Here is a 19,586-nt window from a genome sequence, read left to right as displayed (position 1 = left end):
GGGGGGGGGGGGTGTCTGAGCAAACTTTCTTAGGTGAGTGAACAATTAGGGATTTCCTTCATTATTTCAGACCAAAGACCTCATCCAAACCGTTCTGAGTTGACTCATGCACAATAGATTGCGCAAATGATATATGAGCCTCTCAAGAAGGCGCTATTTGAGCCACTTTCTACAAAACTTGGTTACACGAACAACACACTCACCATTCATTGTCTGTATTAGTGGATGGAGTGAGCCGAGTCTACCAGGCCAAGTCCATGCAGACAGCAATGGTGATGGCCAAGATAATAGTAATGGTTGTCGTGAAATTCAAAACGGACCTGGGAAATCTTATGCAGTTAACAAGCAACCATTAAATCTCTAGGGAATAGTGTATGTGACCAAGGATAATTAACCTTCGCGGATGGAGGCATCGAGATGATAGTAAAGGTGGTGATGATGATGATGATGATAATGATGACGACGATTGTGTGGTTTTGAACCAAATACCAAAAACAACAAGACTTTCGACGAATCCGGACCGAGAACTCGCTTTGTCAAAGGTTTCTGAAAGGGTTTTACTGGCGATCGTTTTTATTGCTCGGGGATGCTTCCTTATCGAATGGAGTGCAGACTGTACTGTACGAAGAGCATATAAAACCAATCCCTTTTTGCCCATGCCGTGCCGTTGAATCGCTTGAAGTTCATTGGTAATTTATGATGTGTTTTAAAGAGCGTTGACAAACATGAAATGTAATGAAATGGCACGGCGGAAGTTCTGCTAGTTCCGACATGAGACTTTTTTGTGGACGAAATTGTGAGAATTCTACTTCCAAGCTTGCCTCGGGTCATCAAACAAGCAAGCAAACGAAGCGTCAAGAATCTCTCGTGAATGATCATAAATCTCCTTTCATATGAATGAGAATGGTATAGACGTAAGTACTGTGCATAAATGTGCATTGCCCCGTCTATTCCGATGTAAGACAGTTGCTCCATTGCTCCAATTATGAGTATATCCCATCTCCCAATGCTCATATAGTTTCCAAAGAGTCATCGCATGAAACTAATTCAGTGAGTGCAACAAATTGAAGCTCACCATGTCAAACTGCTATAAATTTGCAAAGTCATTAGAGCATCAGAGCACTCGGAATGACGACGTTTTTTGAACGGGAGATAATTGTAATTTTCGCGAAAACGACACTTTGTCAAAACGCGTTGGGAACATTTTCAACAAGATTTCTACATAGCTTGATGCGGCTTACCTGACACTAAATCGGTCGGGTTATTAGGACCCACTCTGTTCGTCTTTCTGGCTTGAGCAACCTCTCTCTCGGATAGCTGGTTCGTATCTCGTTCCGAAACGTATCCAATTCGTTTTGATATCCTGGATGAGTCCAACTCCTCTGGGATGTTCTCTTCGGACACTGGTTGGTCATTCACCGCAGCCACAACCATAAGTTTAGGGGGTTGACCCTGCTCTTCCACCGGTGGCTTATTGGCCACACACCACGAGATTATGGCGAAGGCGATCCACACGTGAGCCTCATGTGGTAAGGCCATAAACCTCATTGTAATAGTGTCAAGGTTTGACGACAGGATTCACTCATAGGCCTCCTCAGATTGAAGCCGGGTTATCATCAGATCTGGAACATGAGCAAGATAGTTGAGGGTTTTCTACTTAAAATGGTACCGTAGAAGATTGAAAAGAAAAAAAAGACACAGAGATAGCGGTGATGCAGGTTTCCTTTTGGCTTCCTTCACATTGCGAACGTCAATCAAATGGAGCTTGTCCTTCAGTGGCATTCGAAGCTATGACGAGATAATGCGTCCGTCTTGTAGTAAGAGGCCATTCCGAACCAACACCTAAGCACACTCCCCTTAAAGTTGCATGCCTACTAGAGCATGTCCATAAAGAAAGAAGTGGATCGGTTGGTTTCACTGCCTAGATTTCAATCGCTTTCCATTTTGATCACGGCATGCAGTATTTGTTCATCCCGTGAGAAAGGGAAGATGAACTCCTTAGAACTACTAGGCTTTACGGCTTTACGGCTTATCAAGACAAAGGATGAGGAAGAGATTCCTAAATCACCCCAAGTTCTATTTTCAATCAAAGTTTGCAAATTTATCCATTTCTAACGGTAGCCTCTTCCTCCTTGACTTTTGTCGTTATGTTATGGCTGGTTATCTGCTTGACAGATGTACTAACTTCTCTTGAGTTTCGCCAAGAGATGACGTGACACGACCTCATAATATTTGTCTTGACTTCGCCTCCAGGATCAATTTAAACACCACAGATTCACAATTACTGAACGGCATACCACTCTCCAAAATGAAGGGGAAACTCGTTATGTGCCACTTCAAAAGCGTTCGAGAGTACCCGTCCCATGGTTTATGGTACGGAACTGCAAATTCTTTCCATCGCCATATCCGTTCATCTATTTGAAAGTTGGTTCCATCTTGCCAGGCTCGACTTAAGGCAAATTTGAATTTCGAAGAGTCCCCCCCCCACACTCCATTCTCGACAAGGTTTTTTTTAGGGGTTGGTGAAATGAAGTAACGTTTCAAGGAATTTCCAACCGTATAGCGAGGGCCAACCACTGGTTTCTTTCGTATGGACGATGGACGAAACAGCGAGAGCTGTTTAGGTCGTCGAGCCTGAATTGACCTGAGGCAACATTCAAAGTGCCAAGTGAGTAAGTAAGCACTATTCGCATTGCGCTTGCACTCCCCTAGCCAAGCAAAATAATTCTCGTGGCGAATGAGGTGACTGTTTTCTTTTTGAGGAAGACTTGAAGCGAGATGGCGTGCCTTGGCAGGTACATCATGCCCCTCGAAGGCACCCAAATCTAAGGCACACCGAAAGGAAAGGGTTGCTGGGACTGTTTTTGGTCTTGTTCTTCATTCATGTGAAGGGATGGTCGGTTATCTTTACCACCAAATAGGTCGAATGAAGGCAAGATCAAGACAATTTGGCTTGTCAGTGACTTTCTCATTAATGATTGGCTTTTGGAGGGTATTGATTCACGAGCCAAGAAGACTCGTGTCTTTTGAATAATAATACCAAAAAAAATCATAATTTATCATCCGATTCTTGACAAATGGCTTGAGGGCGGGTTCCTCATCATGTCAGTGTACAGCCTAGAGTGCTTGCCTGCTTGGATAGTGGTCGAGCTCGAGCCCTTGATTGCCCTCATGGATGAGCTCGATTTTTTCCATTTTGTGAGACAATCATGGATTCAAATGATTATTACTCGTCTTTGCTTGTCGAGTTGAAGAAGAGCAATTTATCGGTCAGAAAGTCCGTGAAGAAATGAATCTGGTTGTCGAATCTTTTCAGCTGATACGAACGCTTGTCCGTCTGATTGAATGCCGACATGGGGGAGTCTGAGGAGCTAAAGTGGTTGTTCCGTGCGAAACAAAAGATTCTAAAGGAACATGGGGAGGAATTTTTCCAATTGCCATGACTTGTTTGTCATTTCTTCCTCTTTGTCATGACACAAAGTTGAACTGGAGGCTGGGGTCTGATTAGCTTCCTCTAAGACATTCGCTAACAATGTGCAACATGCAGAGCAATTTCTTTCGGCTCTGGAGAAAAATGTATCAAAATCCTGCAAATCATCCTGAGTTCTCAAAGTCTCTTCCGACAACAGCGAGTCCGGGTTCGAACCTCGAAACTTTGTCAACATCCCAACATTCAGAAAATGTTCTCATCTCTTTACAAGATATTTTTCCTAAGTCTCTCTTTTAATTTTCCTACCTCAAGGAGATGCCACAGTAAATTGTACACGAAGACACTCTCTTCAGAGGGCAGTGATCATGATTGGTTCCAAGTGTCAATGAGAAAATGAGAAATCACTAAAGTCGGGCTGCCGGCCGCTTGCACGTCGTTCCGGGTTGAGTTTCAATAGTGGACTGAACTCAAGTGGACAGGAAAACATCTCGTTCTGCGTACGGGTTGAAACTTTAGGTCGATCGTCGCTTCGTGCCAAAGCCAGTCAGTTAGCGTGCCACAAGTCCAAGATCGACGCATGAAAGAATGTGAAAAAAGCACAGTCGTCGCCTAGGCTCATTTTTCTTATTCTCCTTCGCCTTCTTTTGGATCCACTCGCTCTCCATCTCCCAGTGCCAAACCTGAATCTCTTTTCATCATCATAGTCATCATCCGAGCTTCTTGGCCTCACATTCCTCTCGAGGAAAAAACGCTGACATCAGTGAACGGCCATTCGTGGCCCGATTGCGGTTAAAAATCTAGCGCTTGGTCGAAGAAGAGGGGCATGAGGGTTCGTCTCCCATCACCCATACTACTTGAGAAACAGTGACCTGATATCTTCCAGTGGAAATGCACTCGGCATTCAATTGGCCACCGTACATGTACAGTATGTGTATGGCCTAAGCAATGAGCGTATTACCACGCCCTATGGCATGCAGATCAGGTACAAGGAAGGCTGTATTTTCTTTTCATCACTCTAAGAGAATAAATTATGTGTGTGCCATCGTATAAAGTAGCAACGCTTGGATTCCAATCTCGTGCAGGAAAACCCGAATTTGAAGACATAAATTGTTTAAGGTTCCAACTTCGTGCTGCCAACAGAAGGGCATCGGATAATCTTTGCATCTTCGTTTTTTTGCCAATAAGCGCTAAATGGCTGGCTTTGGCTCTTTTTTACATTTAGGACTTCAGAGACGAAGATGCCCTTAAACCAAATTCAGGGTCGCTGATAAAAGAGACGCGTAACAAATCAAAGCATTGCAAAGTCAATTTGGACACGGAGGATTCATTGAGGGATTTTAGGAAAAGCAAGAAACACACCAATCCGTTTTGGGGATATTTTTTCAGGTGGCAGAACAACATATGTTCGTTGTATCTTCTAAGGATTCCCCTTTCTCGGCATCAAAATTTTCGGCCCCAAAATTGAACGAACCCAAGATGGATGAGTGAAGGAAACAATGAGGCGCTGACAATCAAGAGCTTGGGCAATTCTTCCACACGTTTTGACATCCAACGCCAAAATATGGCTTTGTCGATCACATTTTTGTCGGGGTTGATTCGTGATCAGTCACACAAAGCTTGCAAGTTTATCAATTGACTTTCTCTCGTACCGGAACATGTCATCTAGGGTCTATCATCACCATTGTCATAATTGAATGTGTCATGTGCTTCCCAATTGTTCGGAAAAGACCCTAGACGGAATGATAGTCTGGCATGCTTAGTCAATTCATTTGGGTATGCAAGTTTCTCCGAATTGATATGTCGCAATCGTAGTGACGTCTGGGAAAGCCAAGTCATCCAATGAATGCTGGAATCTTGATTAGAATCCGATTTGACAGCTCAGGAAATTCCAGTCACAAAAGTATTCTCAGGCCACTTGCTGATGCGACGGCAGACGACCAAGCAAACCATCCTGCTCTGATTATCGACCAGGCTTGAACTTGGTTCGACTCGACTATCTTGCCGGTCACTCAGGCTAAATGAGATCGACTTCTTTCCTTACAATATTGGGGACAAGCATAGACTGACAGGATACCTCCAAGATTGGACTGTTAACAGAGCCGAAGAAATTTGATAACTCTACAACATCAAACATTTTTATCCGTGGGAGTTTCCAGTCAGATCTCATCGTATATCCTGTCATTTCTTGTGTTCATTTACAAGTGCAATTGGCGTATTGGGTACGTTTTGCAAAAGAGGCATTCATGACATAAGCATCTGAAGTCCAAATAATAATTCTAACAATATTCAGTGAACTCGAAGCAAGCATGCTAGAAGAGATAATTGGAGATCTGAACAAACCTGATCTTGCTTGAAAGAGTTTGATATGTTTTGAATTGCGTATAGAAACCAGTCAAGGAAGTCTGTTTTAGATGAAACTTCAAAAGAAAGGCAATGGAGTTCATCTATGGCAAGTGTTGTTCCCAAAACCCACAGTGCAGTGGTTTTCTTTCTTTTTGGGAATGATGGATCCGTCCAAAATATTGGTATTGTTTCGTCCTCACTTGCTCTTTTGTGGCATGCGCGTGCAAGTGCATACTTTCTTGATCTCCCTTCAACTTTTCCCCGCACATTCACGACATCATGACATATTTTGCGGATCCAAAAAGTCGGGTTTCACCCTAAAACTTATCAACCAGCGGACTGACTGGAAAACCGTTCGGTTTGATGGATGTTACAATCTGTGTGGAAAATATGGCCTTTCTTTACTCTGGCATCCTCGTTCGTTCCTTGGCGGATCAAGTATTCGTCGTTTGGCGTAGTAGATCCTGATCTGAACAGATGAGATATCCCATACGATCCTTATCCTCGTCGTCCTGGTAGTGAAAGTGACTGATGTCAAGGCACTGAGAATTTAAGTCCCCCAATTTGATCTTGTCAGATGTCACCTCATTATTCTGCTAATTCCATGGTCTAGTCCAGCTTTCATCCGCATACCACCCGTTCTGATCTGTCAGCGCGTATTATTCGGATAAGTACGCTAGGATGATTTCTGAATTTCACCCCAAAACGCCCGGACGTGCCAGCACCACAACCGCCACCATTGACATCCACAGTCTCACTACTACTTGTACCTCTACTACAGAGAGATGAGGAGTGGCATACTTTGTGGTAGACTTGAGCTTGACTGTGTGCGCTTAGTTAAGGGCAGAATCTTTGGAGGTCCTGATATCATCTTGATGGGAATGCAGGGCCTACTAATTGGATTCTGACTCAGACCTGCGGGGAAATTATTCAAAGACTTTGTCGCTCGCTCGTCAGGCCCCTTTTGTAGGGCCATGTTTTTCCTCCTTTAATACCATGGTTTCAGGGATGGACTCTACAATGGTAGCGTCACATCGGCCAACTTTCCTTTGTTCGTTGATCCGACTTTTCTACTGCATTACTCTTGTTTGTCAGTGGCGTGGTCGGACTCACCCGGGAGAAAGCAGATCGAAATCAAAAGCGACCAAGATCTTGACGGCTTATCCAGCCAACTAGTGATGGGTTAGATGGGGCATGAAATTGTAAATTTCACTTTTAATCCCAATTCATGAATACCAGGTGATTTGGGTATCTTTCCGCCAAATACCTTTTCGATGTAAGTCCATCTTCTCATCCAAAGCTGTTTGTAATCAAAGGGAGATTTCAAATGTCATCGCGTTTTTCCTCCACATCCTTTTAGTCAGCGCGCTTGGAATTGTCTCTTTCCCCTTTCAATTTCGCATTGGTACTGTCATCACGGATCAAGGAGACTTCCAGAAGTCGGCGGATCAGCGGTTGCATTTCTGGTTGAACTTTTTGCTCCCGATTTGGCCGACGAGACGCATTGATTGGCCACGTTTGACATGATCCAGATACCTTGGAACGTGAAAGATTTCACAAGTACTTTTTTTGGTTATGATAGGAGATACTGCCAAGTGGTCATGAAATTTGAATTTATATTTTTCTCACACAATCAAGGATTGAAAGCAGTCTCATGCCTACTGACACACTAAAAATATTTTTGGCATCGAAGTAAATTTCCGGGTGTCATTAAAGTAACGACGAATGCTTGTGGAGGCAGACGTATATGGCCGTTACGGTAAGTACGAAAGGAGAAAAAACACCACGTTTTGAACATGATCAAGTATCACTAGGGTCAGACAGTGGTCCGTGAGGTGATTTTTGAGAGTCAGCGAAGCTCGTTAGAGAGTTTGTAAAATTTGTAAAATTTGACTTTAAGCCCTAAAAGGACTAAAAAGGACGAGGACGTGGCAACCCTATCCCTTCCAGTTCACTGAGTTAGGTGATTTTTTGGTAGGGAGTCCGCGGAGCTTTTTTTAGTCCTCCAACGGTCTGCCACTAAGATTGGGAACCCTTGCTTTATCCGTTAAGCTAGAGGGCTAGTCAGAGAAGCGACACTTACGAGATTTCTGAGCTCACGATTATCATTCATGTGTGAAATCGAGGCACTGCTCGTCACTCCTCGCCCCTCAGGGAGACCATATCTGACTTGACGAGAGTTCTCTTAAGACGTGTTATTTCAAGTTTCTATGACAATTGTCAAACATTCTTTACCTGGTCCTATCTATACTTGTGTTTCACTCATTCGGAAATGAATCAAGACCAAGGCATGGTGGATCGAAAAAAAAGTGCTAATTATCGTTCACTTAGTTTGCTTACGCTCAATCTTGCGTTGGACGATTGTGCCGACGTCATCAAAAAATGTTTCACATATCACAGAAAATTGAGGCAGGTTCAAACTGAAATATGTGACAATGTGGTTGAGAAAATGTCATGTGAAAGCCGGGTGTGACCCCAATATGTGACGAATCAAGGGTCGTCTAAATACACCATAAGCAATGAAATTTCCTGTCATCAGGGTGGGCAATTTTGAGAAGCAGCGTGTCCAAAAGTGAACAAAATTGGGCAGAACGTGTCCAAAAGCACAGTATAAGCACAAACGTTTCAAACCTAAATCATATCATTTCTTTACCTAATTTAAAAGTTAACCAGCAAACAAAATTGATATTAAATTAAATCTAACCTTTCTTAAAATGCATAAATATGAAATAGCAACTAGCCTTTGTAGAATACTGACGTTTTTTTAATTTCCAAGATAAACACTAAAATGTGTTTTTGAGATCTCAATTCATTAGACCAAATATCATATAAAAATTGAAAGGTAGTAAATAGACGAATTATAACCTTTCATTTTAATAGTACTGGGGATTACATTCCCTGTAGCGGTTAGAAAAGCCCGTGAAAAACCAAACCAAAAAAAAAAATATCGAACAAATGCGAACATTTGCCTTCATCAGCTGGTACATAAATTTTGGTGTCTAGCGATTCATGCATTTTCATTGGCAAGCATGGCCGGATTTTGAGTAAATTTTTCACTGACGGCGTTTGTTGAAGATCCGGCAATTGTAGATTGTTACTACTGATGAGACAGTCTCTTTTTCAGTGTACAGATCTTTTAAATTTCGAAAAATTGGTTTTGCTCCAAATGAGTAAAAACTTTATTTTATAAAAGTCTTTCGGGACCCTTTTCGGCATTGCTGTCTGATGACGTCGGAGGATATTTTGAGAAGTTACTTAATCCTTTGGGTTAAACTATTCCTTGTCCTGTTAAGAGTCGAGTCCAGTAAACTAGGAGCCCTTTATCCATGAACTCATTAGAAGGCACTTCTCATGACTGTTCACTCGTACTATTGTAGAGAAGTATAAACATTTGGGATTTCATACTAGTGCGCCCTCTGGTTCTACCATGAAGAAAGTGTCACCATGCTTCTTATTCATGACAAGATGTTGGCAACAAGTACTTTCTTCGTATTCATTGCATATTTGTCACTTGCAATGTCATGACACCTCTAGCAAAAGAATGTTTGACTTAAATGAAACAATTTTGTCCATTAAGATTTGGAAGCACTAGATGTGCAAAAATCATGGTAGTTCTTGCCCTGATTGTGGCGCAGCCTGGTTAGCTCACTCAACTGAAATCTGAGCTGGTTCTTTACATGTCTCTTAGTCATGTAAAGTAAAGAAAATTCAGGAAAAATGTAGTGCAGCAAAGCTGATTTTGAGCATTTTGAGAGGAGAGAAAAAAATTTGGGACAATGTTTGTCCCCAGTCAAAGATTTGTTTGACATTGAACTTCAAGCTTTCATCAAGAAGAAGTGTTGAATACATACAGTAGTGTTATAAAGATAAGGGCCCTTACTTGCAATGTCAGACAGCCAAAAGAAAATGGGAGGAGGTATTGTAGATTGCTTAAAAATCTACTTGATCCTTGCCCTGAACGAAATTTCTTTTCCGGACATTTGGTGACTCGGGTCACTGGTTATACATAACACTTTAATATAATTAGCCAAAGCAAAAAAAAATATAGAATTCAATGTAAAGGAATCGGCCCAATCAGCTCTTTATTTGGTAGAGGCTGAGTGGCAAAGGTGGTAACCCTTCCATCATTTACCAGCAAAATAATGCCCTAAAATGCAAATGAGAGCAGTCTTGTTGTCACAATTAAAGCTAAGGGCCTGCTGAAGACGGATAAGAGGACCCAGGGCGCTGGGTGAGCCTTTTGGTGTCCATCCTCAAACTGGGTGAGAGGAGAGTTTCATCGAAGAACAACCATTCTTTTTATAACAAACCAGACTGAGGGCAAAGATCTGGGGTTGCAGTGAGCCCAAAAAGCAAGAAAAATATGAAAAACAATAATCAACCAATTTTTACTTTTGAAAACACACTGATACTTGAGTTTCTTAACAGATAAAAAACTTTTTTCCCTTTTTTAAACTTATTTCTACGCCTTCGGAACTCATTTTTTTTTTTTGTAACCTACATAATATCAACCCTTTTGACTATGATCACAAACTATTTTTCCCATCCCTAAATATCACAATACTTTTCTTTTTGAAACTGAATTAAAAGTTTAGTCAATGCCCAGTGCAGGTTGGCTGTGATGTTTGGCCTAATTATCTCTTCATAAATGCTCAAAATCAGGGTTTCCGCATTGTATTACCCTTGAACTTTCTTTACTTAGTTTATGACTTACATTTTTATGCTTGGTATTTTCGGCTAGGTCCTAGAGTGAGTATTACAATAGGCGGTAGGGCCATAATTGAGTTTTGAAATTTATATGGCATGAATTAAGCGTATTTGTTCCTCGAAATTAATTCAATATTTCATTAATCATCAACCGACCGAAAAAGAAAAACTTAAATATTGTCATTGGTTCTTCAATTGCCCCAATGTCCGTTGGACTAGATTGATGAATCCAACTATTCTTGCGCTTTTGAATCGAGAATGGCCATCAGTCGTACAAAGTATGGGTGTTGGTTCATTTTGGTTTCATTTAAAGGATCTTGGGCCACTTCTCGTTGATATATACTTTCATACTCCTGAAAAACAAAAGCAAATTACCAAACAAAAAACTCGGTTGGTTTCGTCTTTGTGCGTTATTGTCATGTACCTGTTCAAGCTCAAGATCCGGGATCCTTCTCAATTTCTCATGCAACTGTTCCTGGGCTCGAAATCGGGCTTTGAACTCATGTTCCATTCGTATGTGGTCACGTAGGATGGCCTTGAGCAGGTCACTCTCCGTCTGCCTTTCAGACCCGCTCATGAAGTCCATCACATTTTGAGCGGAGGAAAACAACATGTCCGCATTCAATTTGAACATTTTCAGGGATCGGTCCATCACAGAATTAAGAATTCAATTCGGACGATTTTTCGTTGTAAAAGTGAGCGGTTTCATTTGCTATGGAATTTGTTTACCATCACGTTATGGATTGAGCATAAAGAACAAAAACGCCAGATGCCTGATGCTTAATGCCTTCTGCTTTCCGGGTCTAAATTTAAAGGATGGTGACTTTACTGTAATGATATGACGGATACCAACAAAAACTCATGGTTTACTTAGGCAATTCAAGAAATAAATGAGAAAATTGAGGATTGATCAATGATTGAATCGAAATTAGTTCAATTACACGAATTCTCGAGGATTTGTTATTTACGATCGTCTAATTCGAGGTTGAACGAATCTCATAAAGTTTATTGCGTTCACAATTTGCCCGGAAGTGAGCTTTTGAGTACTTTTCGGACAAAATAGGCATGAAATCGTAGATCCTTTGACAATTCAGGATGAAAGGAACACGCCATCAATGATCCTTGCTCCACAGCCACGGCGCTAGGATTCGGGAGTCCTGGATAGCCTCTCAATTCGGCCAGAACTCTTACGTTCTGGCTGGGCTTGATTGCTTGGATGCCGGGAGCTCGGATGAAAATCCCTGGAAAATTGGGGCTTTTGTCGTAGGGATAACATTCGACCAAATCCTCGGTTAAAAGATCTAGTTTCTGTTCAAAACTTTTGTTCTGACGACCGAAAAAGTTCCTCGAGGTGGTCACAGCTAATCCACCAATCTAAAGATATAAAATAAATTATTAAGGATATTATATTCCGAATATTAGTAATATCAAATTATATTCCACCTCGAGTTGTCCACCAGTTTTCTCATGTTCGACTTGATCCGATAAGACAATCAGACCTGCACAGGTTCCCCACACCACTGGGGGAGGATTTGTGGAACACATCCATTGTTTCAGCTTGCTTAAAAACGCTTCTTGACCGAAGAAGATGTTCAAAGTCGTCGATTCTCCTCCTGAACAAGAACATCTCCTAATTTACATACGTATAGCGTTGATAATTATTGGCCAAGACTCACCTGGGATAATTAGACCTCGAAGGTCGGAGTCCAGTTGTGAGGAGTCCCGCACTTCCACCAAATGAAAGGACAACTCGAGATCTTGAACCACATGCTTTAAAGCCACCAGATGTTCAGCAAAGGCTCCTTGACACGCCAAAACACCAATGTTCATGATGTTCAACATGGTACGACTAGAACTCTCTTTGATTGACTCCCAGTGAAAACAAATTGGTCTTCAAGTGTAATGAGGTTGAGGGGGTAAGCTTTTTGACGAGTAGAGTGCTACTAAGTGCTCAAAGAATTACGAAGATGGGATCTGCACCCTGTTTTTCTGACACTTCTGGATTTCTGGATCTCTAAAATTCATTCGTGTCAGGTTTTCATAAGAATTCTCAACATGTGGACCATATTAGTACTTCGAACGCGTACTTTTAGAAGTACTTGTGCATGAGTGTACATACTAGAAGATTTTTGTGTATTCCTCGAAGAACGATCAGTGCTGTTTGCTTTACTGTTCATTTTCACTGATTTCCTCATTTCAGAGCAAGTATCCACTATCAGCCAGAACCAATCCTGTCAAACTTGATGATCTTCGGAATGCTCTTCATTGCGATCTAGCCGATAGTGTGAACGCCCAATCCTGATCTTGTCATTGCATAATCTCCATAATTCCATCAACGGGGGAATCTAAGTTCCAATCTGACCATCTTTTTTCTTCAATAAACGAATCAATTCCAGTCAGTTCGATTCCAGCCTTAACCATAGTCACATCAACATGGGTCCAGGTACTTATAAGTATCTTGCTTTGATTCATGTTCACATAACATGCACTTCAATACTGACTGAGCTCTTCTCTTTGGCTATGGCAAAGTTTCAGGAACAGAAATGTCCACCGATAAAGACGGTCACAGAATTGAGGGATCCTTCGTGGTCAAATCGGGCTTGGCCCAAATGTCCAAGGGTGGACTAATCATGGATGTGGTCAACGCAGAGCAAGCCAAGATTGCAGAAGAGGCCGGGGTAAGCAGCCATATGGGCGTGACTTGTAATCATTTTCAAGGGGGGATTTAAAACTTGGTTGCTGAACTTGCTTTTAGGCGTGTGCTGTGATGGCTTTGGAAAGGGTTCCGGCGGATATTCGTCGCGATGGGGGCGTGTCTAGGATGTCTGATCCGAAACTAATCAAGGAAATTATGGCTGCGGTCACCATTCCGGTGTTCGCCAAAGTGAGGATTGGTCATTTTGCCGAGGCTCAAATCTTGGAGGCGTTGGGGGTTGATATGATTGACGAGTCAGAGGGTAAGTTCAACTAATCTGGTACCTAAATCAAACACATCTTCTTCGATTAGAGTTTTACTACGCTTGAACTTAAAGTAGTACCTTATCATTTGGTTGCATTGCTCACATCATTTACTTGATCGTTACAATAGCATTCCATATTGAAGGAGAATGACTGATTTTATCTATGTTCAATTATCATGCAAAGTCATTAGTAGAGAGCAGAATAATGCTTCATTTTTGTGGGATAAATGATTATTTTTTTCAAATCCAGGTTGCATATATTTTCCCAAAGGCTTCGTATTTTATCTCTTATCAGTGCTGAAAACACAAAAATAAAGCATATACATAAAAAATTTGAGCTGAAATTATCATGAAAATATATGTAAGCAACATATTAAATATCCCTTACAAAATATCATTCCGCTCTGTACTCATTATCTTTTATTGCCACGATTACTTGTATATGATTTGTCGGTAGATAGGGAGAAAGTGGGGAGAAGATTGCTAAATACATGATGCCAGGGACAAATCAATATAGGAATCCATGCTATTCCAAAGGAGATCAACCATATTCTGATTTGTTCTAGTCTTGACACCGGCTGATGATGAACACCACGTCGATAAGCGAGCTTTCAAAGTGCCGTTTGTTTGCGGAGCTCGTAACTTGGGAGAGGCTCTGAGAAGAATCGCCGAAGGAGCAGCCATGATTAGGACCAAGGGAGAAGCTGGAACAGGTAGGACTCGCGCCTGAGGGAGCCTTCCTTTACTGGACGAGGGACTGTTGTGATCTGTGTAGTAGGGCGAAACAAAACTGGAATGTGTTAGATCGATACGCCGACAAGTGATTGGAAATCACATAAACTCCATTATCATGGAAATTAGTGAAAATGAAGACATTACGGGGTCAGAAAATGAAGATCCCACCATCACGTCGGTTCCCGTGGACGACGAAGCGTTTGAGACGCTGGTGGTCGAAATCAAAGAGGTCTTGGCCGAGCTTGCCCAAGACAAGGCCATGGATGGATTTCGAGGAGAGTATGAAAAGCTCTTCAACGCTCTGGATAAATCTCATTTGAATGAGAAACGCTTGACGACGAAATGCCAAGAGCTGATGTCTGAGATCGCCAATCAACAATCGCGAGTGGACACGGCGTTGGATAAGTCTCAAGACGACCAGAACACCATTGCCAGTTTGAAGAAGGAGATAGATAAGGCCTGGAAAATGGTAGATATGACTCAAGAACGGGAGGAGAGGGCACGAGAAACCATTGAGGCTTTGAATACCGAGATTCAAAATCTCACAAAAGTCATCGAAGAAAAGACTCTCGGAGCGGAAGACACAAATTTGAACGAGCTTCGAAAGTTGCGCGATGAGCTCACCAATCAACGAGATCTATTGAAATCCCAAGTGGCCGAGCTCCGAGCTTCCGAAAGCAAACACTTGGAGGAGATCGAATCACTTCGAACCGACAAGTCTGCGCTGGAATCGAAAATTTCAGGCCTAAGCAATGAGTTGCAGTCCAGGACGAACGAGATGAATCGCGAAATCCGACGGAAAGAACGAACCGAGCGAGAAGTAAAGCAATTGAAATCTGAAGTCGAAACGCAAGTCAAAGAAAATGAGGTCTTAAAGTCTGAAAAGAGTTCAATTCAGAGCAATGTGCTGAGGCTGGAGCGATCCCTTGTGGAGAATCAGAAACTGAACGATGGTCTTCAGGAACAACTCCAAGCTCTTAGCGTCAATGTAGAAGAGTTGGAAGGTCACATCGAGCTTCAAACTCTGACCATCCAGCAAACCGAACAAGAGAGCAAGAAGACCGTTCAAGACTTGAGTGCCAAGGATGAAGCGATCTCCCAAGGGAAGATGGAAATCCTCAAGGCACACAAAGAGTACGAGGAGCTCAAGAAGAAACTATTGGGTGTGGAGAAAAGTAGGGAGAATCTTGAAATGGATCGCTTCAAACTCAAGGAGGACATCATGGAATTGAAGAAACAGATTGCAGAGCTCAAGCACGGTTCGCTCATGGAGAAGAAAAAGGTGGAAGAAAAGCGACACGAAATCACCGTTCTAGAGCACAACATCAAGCGATTGAATGGAACCTTGGGCAAGCAGCAACGCGAAATACAAATCGGGATGGAGAGTGTCTCCGAGTTGAGAAAGAACCAAAACTTTTTGGACACGAAAACCGACAAACAGCGACACTGTATTGCCACTTTGGAAGAGGAACGAGATCACTACCTGGATGAGGCTCAAACCTTGGCCAAACGAGTTGATCAGTTACTAGATGAGATCCGAGATGCCGAACATACCGTTTTCACCCACCGGAAGGATATCTCGGAAATGGAAAATCAACTCAAGAGGAAGCACAATTTGTACGAAGCGGCTCGCAGCGATCGTACAGCTCTAAATAAAAACTTGACCGAAGCCCAGGATGAGATTTCAGACCTCAAGAGTAAACTGAGAGTGTTACAGCATCAGTTTGACCAGCTCAAGGAAGAAATGGTGGCGAAAGAAACCGCATTGACCAAAGAAAACCATGAACGGCAGAGGCTGCTCAAGGACAAAGAGGAATTGCAACGGGAGATCGACAAGTGCAAGGAAGATGCCAACACAATACGTCTCAAAAGCAAGGAAGTCGAAAAGAGCTTCCAAATGCTCAATCAACGGCATTCGCATGTAGAACATGAGCTGTACCAATGCCAGAGCAAGCTGGAACAAGCCTTCAATGAACGATCGTTGCTCAATTCCAAATTTGCTACCAAAGAAGAGGATCTGGCTACTCTTGTGAGACGATGCCACATCCAGGAGAAGGCTTTAGCTCGGGGAGAATGCAAATTTAATGAGAAGGAGGAGGATATTCGCATTCTGAAGCTAGAGATTAAGCGGCTCAAACAGGAGTGCGATAAGTTTTCGAAGGGCTCCCAAACATTAGAGGAGACCAAGAAGGAGGTACTTCATCTGCAGAAGGAGCTTTTAAAAGAGCGATGCAAAGTTAAATCCCTCAAGATGGAGAATGAGAATCCTTTAAACGTGCATCGCTGGCGGAAGTTGGAAGGCAATGACCCATCCACTATGGAAATGATTCAAAAGATTAATTTCCTCCAAAAGCTGCTACTGAAACGACACCAATCAATAGTAGAAAAAGAGGCCCTGATCGACGACAAGGATAAAGTGATCCAAGATCTTCGGGCGTCTCTAGCCAGACATCCAGGAGTGGATGTGCTGGATGAGATCCGGGATCTTAAGAAAGAGTTAATGAAGAAGTCTGACCAACACTTGGGTCTTTACGCCGAAAACAACATGTACCGCAGTCAAATCAAAGAACTTAAGCTCAAAATCGAAAAATACCTGGATGACTATCATGCGGTCAAACGCAAGTTGGTAGATGTGACCAAAATGTATCAAAAGTTGCGAGAGGAGAAATTGAGCCGATTGAAACGAGAAAAGGAATCTCAATCCCAGTCTCAATCTCGATCTCTCCGACGAGTTCAATCGGCCAGAGCTTGGAGACCGTCAGGCAGTCGGAACTTTATGGGAGGGGGATACAATATGTCCAACTCTATATCAGACCTATCCAATCAATCTGGATGAAATCAAGTCTTAGAATTATCATTATTATTATTGTTATTATTATTGTTACTATAGTTATGCCTGCTTTTGATAACTGATCTGTTTTTTTTAAGGAAACGTGGTCAATGCTGTTCATCATGCTCGGACCATCAATCGTGAGATTCGTTTGGCTCAGTCCATGGATGATTCCGAGCTTTTCTCCTATGCCAAGCAAATTCAAGTCCCCGTGGATTTGCTCCGTGAGGCCGCCAAGATAGGCCGTCTACCCGTGGTAAACTTTGCGGCTGGCGGTTTAGGTGAGTATTGATTGTTATAAGAAATCGGTTCCCATGGGCAATGGTTCTAATTTGGTAACTCCTCGTTCAGCCACCCCCGCGGATGTGAGCCTTCTCATGCAATTAGGAGTTGATGGAGTCTTCGTTGGATCAGGGATCTTCAAGAGCAATTGTCCAAAGAAGCGTGCTCACGCCATGGTTCAATCCGTGACCCATTACAAGAACAAGGAGAAGCTGGCCGAGTTAAGCGAGGATTTGGGTGAACCAATGGTAAGATAGAAAAGCGTTTTGAAATGCTCGATCTGATAAGACATTCATCGTGCATTGTGTTTCCTAAGGAAGGCATTTTGTATGTACTGCAATAGTGTGCAAACATATGGCTGCTATTGAGTAGTACCGAGACGATTGGTGGCGGCTCTGATACAAACTAGCATCTATCAGGTATTTCGGGACTTGAAAACGAATTGGGCGTTTACTGCAAGCTGCTGTGCCATCATCTCCCCATTTATCTTTTCTTTCGCATCTTAAAACACTGGGGATCCCTTTGGAATCTGATTAATGGATGTTTTTGTCTGGAGCTTTTGGCCATAGGCAAGAGCTCGGACCTTTTAAGGGACAAATGAGTCGAGAAATTATGACTGAGATTCGGGGTGGACAGAACGAAGATGACGACTTCTTCTTCCTTCTCTCTTTCTCTCTTTCCTCGTTCAATGTACTCTACCCACTGCTGCTCAGTGCATAGGTACTATGAATGTTCACAGCCACTCTTTTAACAACAGACAAATGACTTGAAAAGAATTCCAAACTTGCGTGAAAGACGATACCGACAACGGAATCGATTGAGATTTGTCTTCCTTCCAACTGTTTCTCGAATGAAAGGAGAGTGCATTAGTGGAGTTTGGCAACCTCGGCAATTAAGGTGGAACAAAATTCATGACATGAATTTAGCCGAGCTCGAACTAATCATTACAAAATAAGCAAGAGACTCACCGCCCCTTTCAAGCAAAAGAGTTTTCCCGCCTAGGCAACGTTGCCGAGTCGGTTGTTTCATCCGCAATTGACTTCAACGACTATGAACGTACAAAAAAGGGGCATATTTTTTCACCTCTCAAACTCACGGATGGATGCTTAAATTCTAGGTGGGCATTAATTGCGACCAGTTGGCCGAGAAATGGGAGGGCCGAGAGAGCGAAATGAAGTAAGCTCGGTGTTCTTCCGCTTCCACATCATCATCATCGCTCAGAGTTGCTTCCTTCTTTCGCTCTTTCGTTTCTTCCCATGTTGAGAAGGGTGGATCTCTCTCTGGGTCCCTTTACTTACGGATCGAAATGAACGGGCGAGAAGAAACACGTGTTTGCTTAAGATCGGCATTTATTTACTTGCTTCCATCTGGTGGACATACACATGCACTCGCACTCACACATGTACAATAATGAATAATTTGTTTCTTTCAGTACACAAGAATTACACCTGATGATGCACATTTGTTCTTTATTGCATTTCTGTTGATAGTCCGCCTTTTACCCCCAAATACTCCAGTCAATGCGGAAAAGTATTTCGGCTTTGGCATCACACTCCAGTTGTAGTTTGGTATTGAACCGCACACGTTTGTCAGAGTTCAGTATCTCTAAACAAGATTTGTGATCGGGGTTACATAAAACGAGATCCCAAGAACCATGGTCCACACCAGGAGTGAATTGGTAGGCTTGATAGCCATTCCTAAAGATCGAAGGGTTTGGTCTTTTGGCGGATACAAAGTGGCTTTGTTGTAGTACTGAGCGGAGGATTCTGTCGACGGACTTCTCTGGACTTTGTTGCTGGACCGTCCGTCAATATTGTCCTGGTTGGCCGCTAGATGAGACCCATGATTTCCATTATGATGACGAGTGTGCCCAGCGGTCACGGCATAAACTCTGGCCGGACCCCCTGCTCCGTTCTGTAGTTTCAATGGTGAGATGGTGAGCTCAAGGTGTCGCGCAGGAAGATTTTGAAGATTGGCCAACTGAACAATGGACAGGAGATTTTGAGCTGCAAGTAGCTTCTTGACTTGATTCTTGGTTTTCCAACCCAGTTCCACATCGATGCATTCCGTTCCTAAGCCCATGATTCCTCTGGTGGAGAGCAACCATTCAACGGCGGGGACGGAAAATCCTAGAGGCATAGAAACAAACCATTGACATTGTAGTGAAAATTTCAAGTAGCGGAGAGGGTGACAACATTCTATTGAATATCAAACTTGAGTGGATAGCGAATGCGTCTAGTCATTGTTTGAGTTTGTGGATTATGCAAACCACTTTTGGATTTATTGTGATTTTAAGTCC

The 19,586-nt window shown here is 42.6% G+C and overlaps 5 protein-coding genes across 5 annotated transcripts in view; 2 read left to right on the top strand and 3 right to left on the bottom strand.

Moving 5' to 3' along the window:
* LOC131884654 (uncharacterized) overlaps positions 1 to 3,981 on the bottom strand; it is a 14,034-nt gene extending 10,053 nt beyond the window's left edge. The window contains exons 1-2 of the mRNA XM_059232498.1: positions 3,737 to 3,981; positions 1,242 to 1,622 (exon numbers count right to left, since the gene is read on the bottom strand). Of these exons, the coding sequence (XP_059088481.1) occupies positions 1,242 to 1,548 (307 nt within the window). The 5' untranslated portion in view covers positions 1,549 to 1,622; positions 3,737 to 3,981. The remainder of the gene's footprint in view (positions 1 to 1,241; positions 1,623 to 3,736) is intronic.
* Positions 3,982 to 10,553: 6,572 nt separating this feature from the next.
* LOC131877824 (pyridoxal 5'-phosphate synthase subunit PdxT-like) lies at positions 10,554 to 12,529 on the bottom strand. The gene is made up of 4 exons (XM_059223629.1): positions 12,157 to 12,529; positions 11,924 to 12,093; positions 10,905 to 11,854; positions 10,554 to 10,833 (listed from the first exon to the last, which is right to left on the bottom strand). The coding sequence occupies exons 1-3, from the start codon at positions 12,320 to 12,322 to the stop codon at positions 11,495 to 11,497; spliced, it is 696 nt and encodes a 231-aa protein (XP_059079612.1). The 5' UTR covers positions 12,323 to 12,529; the 3' UTR covers positions 10,554 to 10,833; positions 10,905 to 11,494.
* Positions 12,530 to 12,764: 235 nt separating this feature from the next.
* Positions 12,765 to 18,748, top strand: LOC131877814 (pyridoxal 5'-phosphate synthase subunit SNZERR-like). Its single transcript, XM_059223618.1, has 7 exons — positions 12,765 to 12,923; positions 13,010 to 13,158; positions 13,236 to 13,437; positions 14,007 to 14,153; positions 17,104 to 17,286; positions 17,357 to 17,535; positions 18,405 to 18,748. The coding sequence occupies exons 1-7, from the start codon at positions 12,914 to 12,916 to the stop codon at positions 18,465 to 18,467; spliced, it is 933 nt and encodes a 310-aa protein (XP_059079601.1). The 5' UTR covers positions 12,765 to 12,913; the 3' UTR covers positions 18,468 to 18,748.
* LOC131877784 (cilia- and flagella-associated protein 58-like) lies at positions 14,175 to 17,088 on the top strand. The gene has a single exon (XM_059223572.1). The coding sequence runs from the start codon at positions 14,291 to 14,293 to the stop codon at positions 17,009 to 17,011; it is 2,721 nt and encodes a 906-aa protein (XP_059079555.1). The 5' UTR covers positions 14,175 to 14,290; the 3' UTR covers positions 17,012 to 17,088.
* Positions 18,749 to 18,811: 63 nt separating the features above from the next.
* LOC131877806 (uncharacterized) overlaps positions 18,812 to 19,586 on the bottom strand; it is an 11,692-nt gene continuing 10,917 nt past the window's right edge. Inside the window, exon 4 of the mRNA XM_059223609.1 lies at positions 18,812 to 19,416. Within this exon, the coding sequence (XP_059079592.1) occupies positions 18,893 to 19,416 (524 nt within the window). The 3' untranslated portion in view covers positions 18,812 to 18,892. The remainder of the gene's footprint in view (positions 19,417 to 19,586) is intronic.

The sequence above is a fragment of the Tigriopus californicus genome, chromosome 1 (genome assembly GCF_007210705.1).
Source record: "Tigriopus californicus strain San Diego chromosome 1, Tcal_SD_v2.1, whole genome shotgun sequence".
NCBI lineage: Eukaryota > Metazoa > Arthropoda > Copepoda > Harpacticoida > Harpacticidae > Tigriopus > Tigriopus californicus.
This window is presented reverse-complemented; position numbering and strand designations above follow the sequence as displayed.

What these genes read in the sequence shown, in the direction of transcription:
- LOC131877824 (XM_059223629.1), bottom strand. Translation starts at nt 12,322, where the DNA reads ATGTTGAACATCATGAACATTGGTGTTTTGGCGTGTCAAGGAGCCTTT. An exon ending in TCGAGGTCTAATTATCCCAG is followed by an intron (nt 12,094 to 12,156) that starts GTGAGTCTTGGC and finishes GTTCTTGTTCAG; the next exon opens with GAGGAGAATCGACGACTTTG. An exon ending in AAACTGGTGGACAACTCGAG is followed by an intron (nt 11,855 to 11,923) that starts GTGGAATATAAT and finishes TTATATCTTTAG; the next exon opens with ATTGGTGGATTAGCTGTGAC.
- LOC131877814 (XM_059223618.1), top strand. An exon ending in CTTTGCGGCTGGCGGTTTAG is followed by an intron (nt 17,287 to 17,356) that starts GTGAGTATTGAT and finishes CTCCTCGTTCAG; the next exon opens with CCACCCCCGCGGATGTGAGC. An exon ending in AGGATTTGGGTGAACCAATG is followed by an intron (nt 17,536 to 18,404) that starts GTAAGATAGAAA and finishes CTTAAATTCTAG; the next exon opens with GTGGGCATTAATTGCGACCA.
- LOC131877784 (XM_059223572.1), top strand. Translation starts at nt 14,291, where the DNA reads ATGGAAATTAGTGAAAATGAAGACATTACGGGGTCAGAAAATGAAGAT.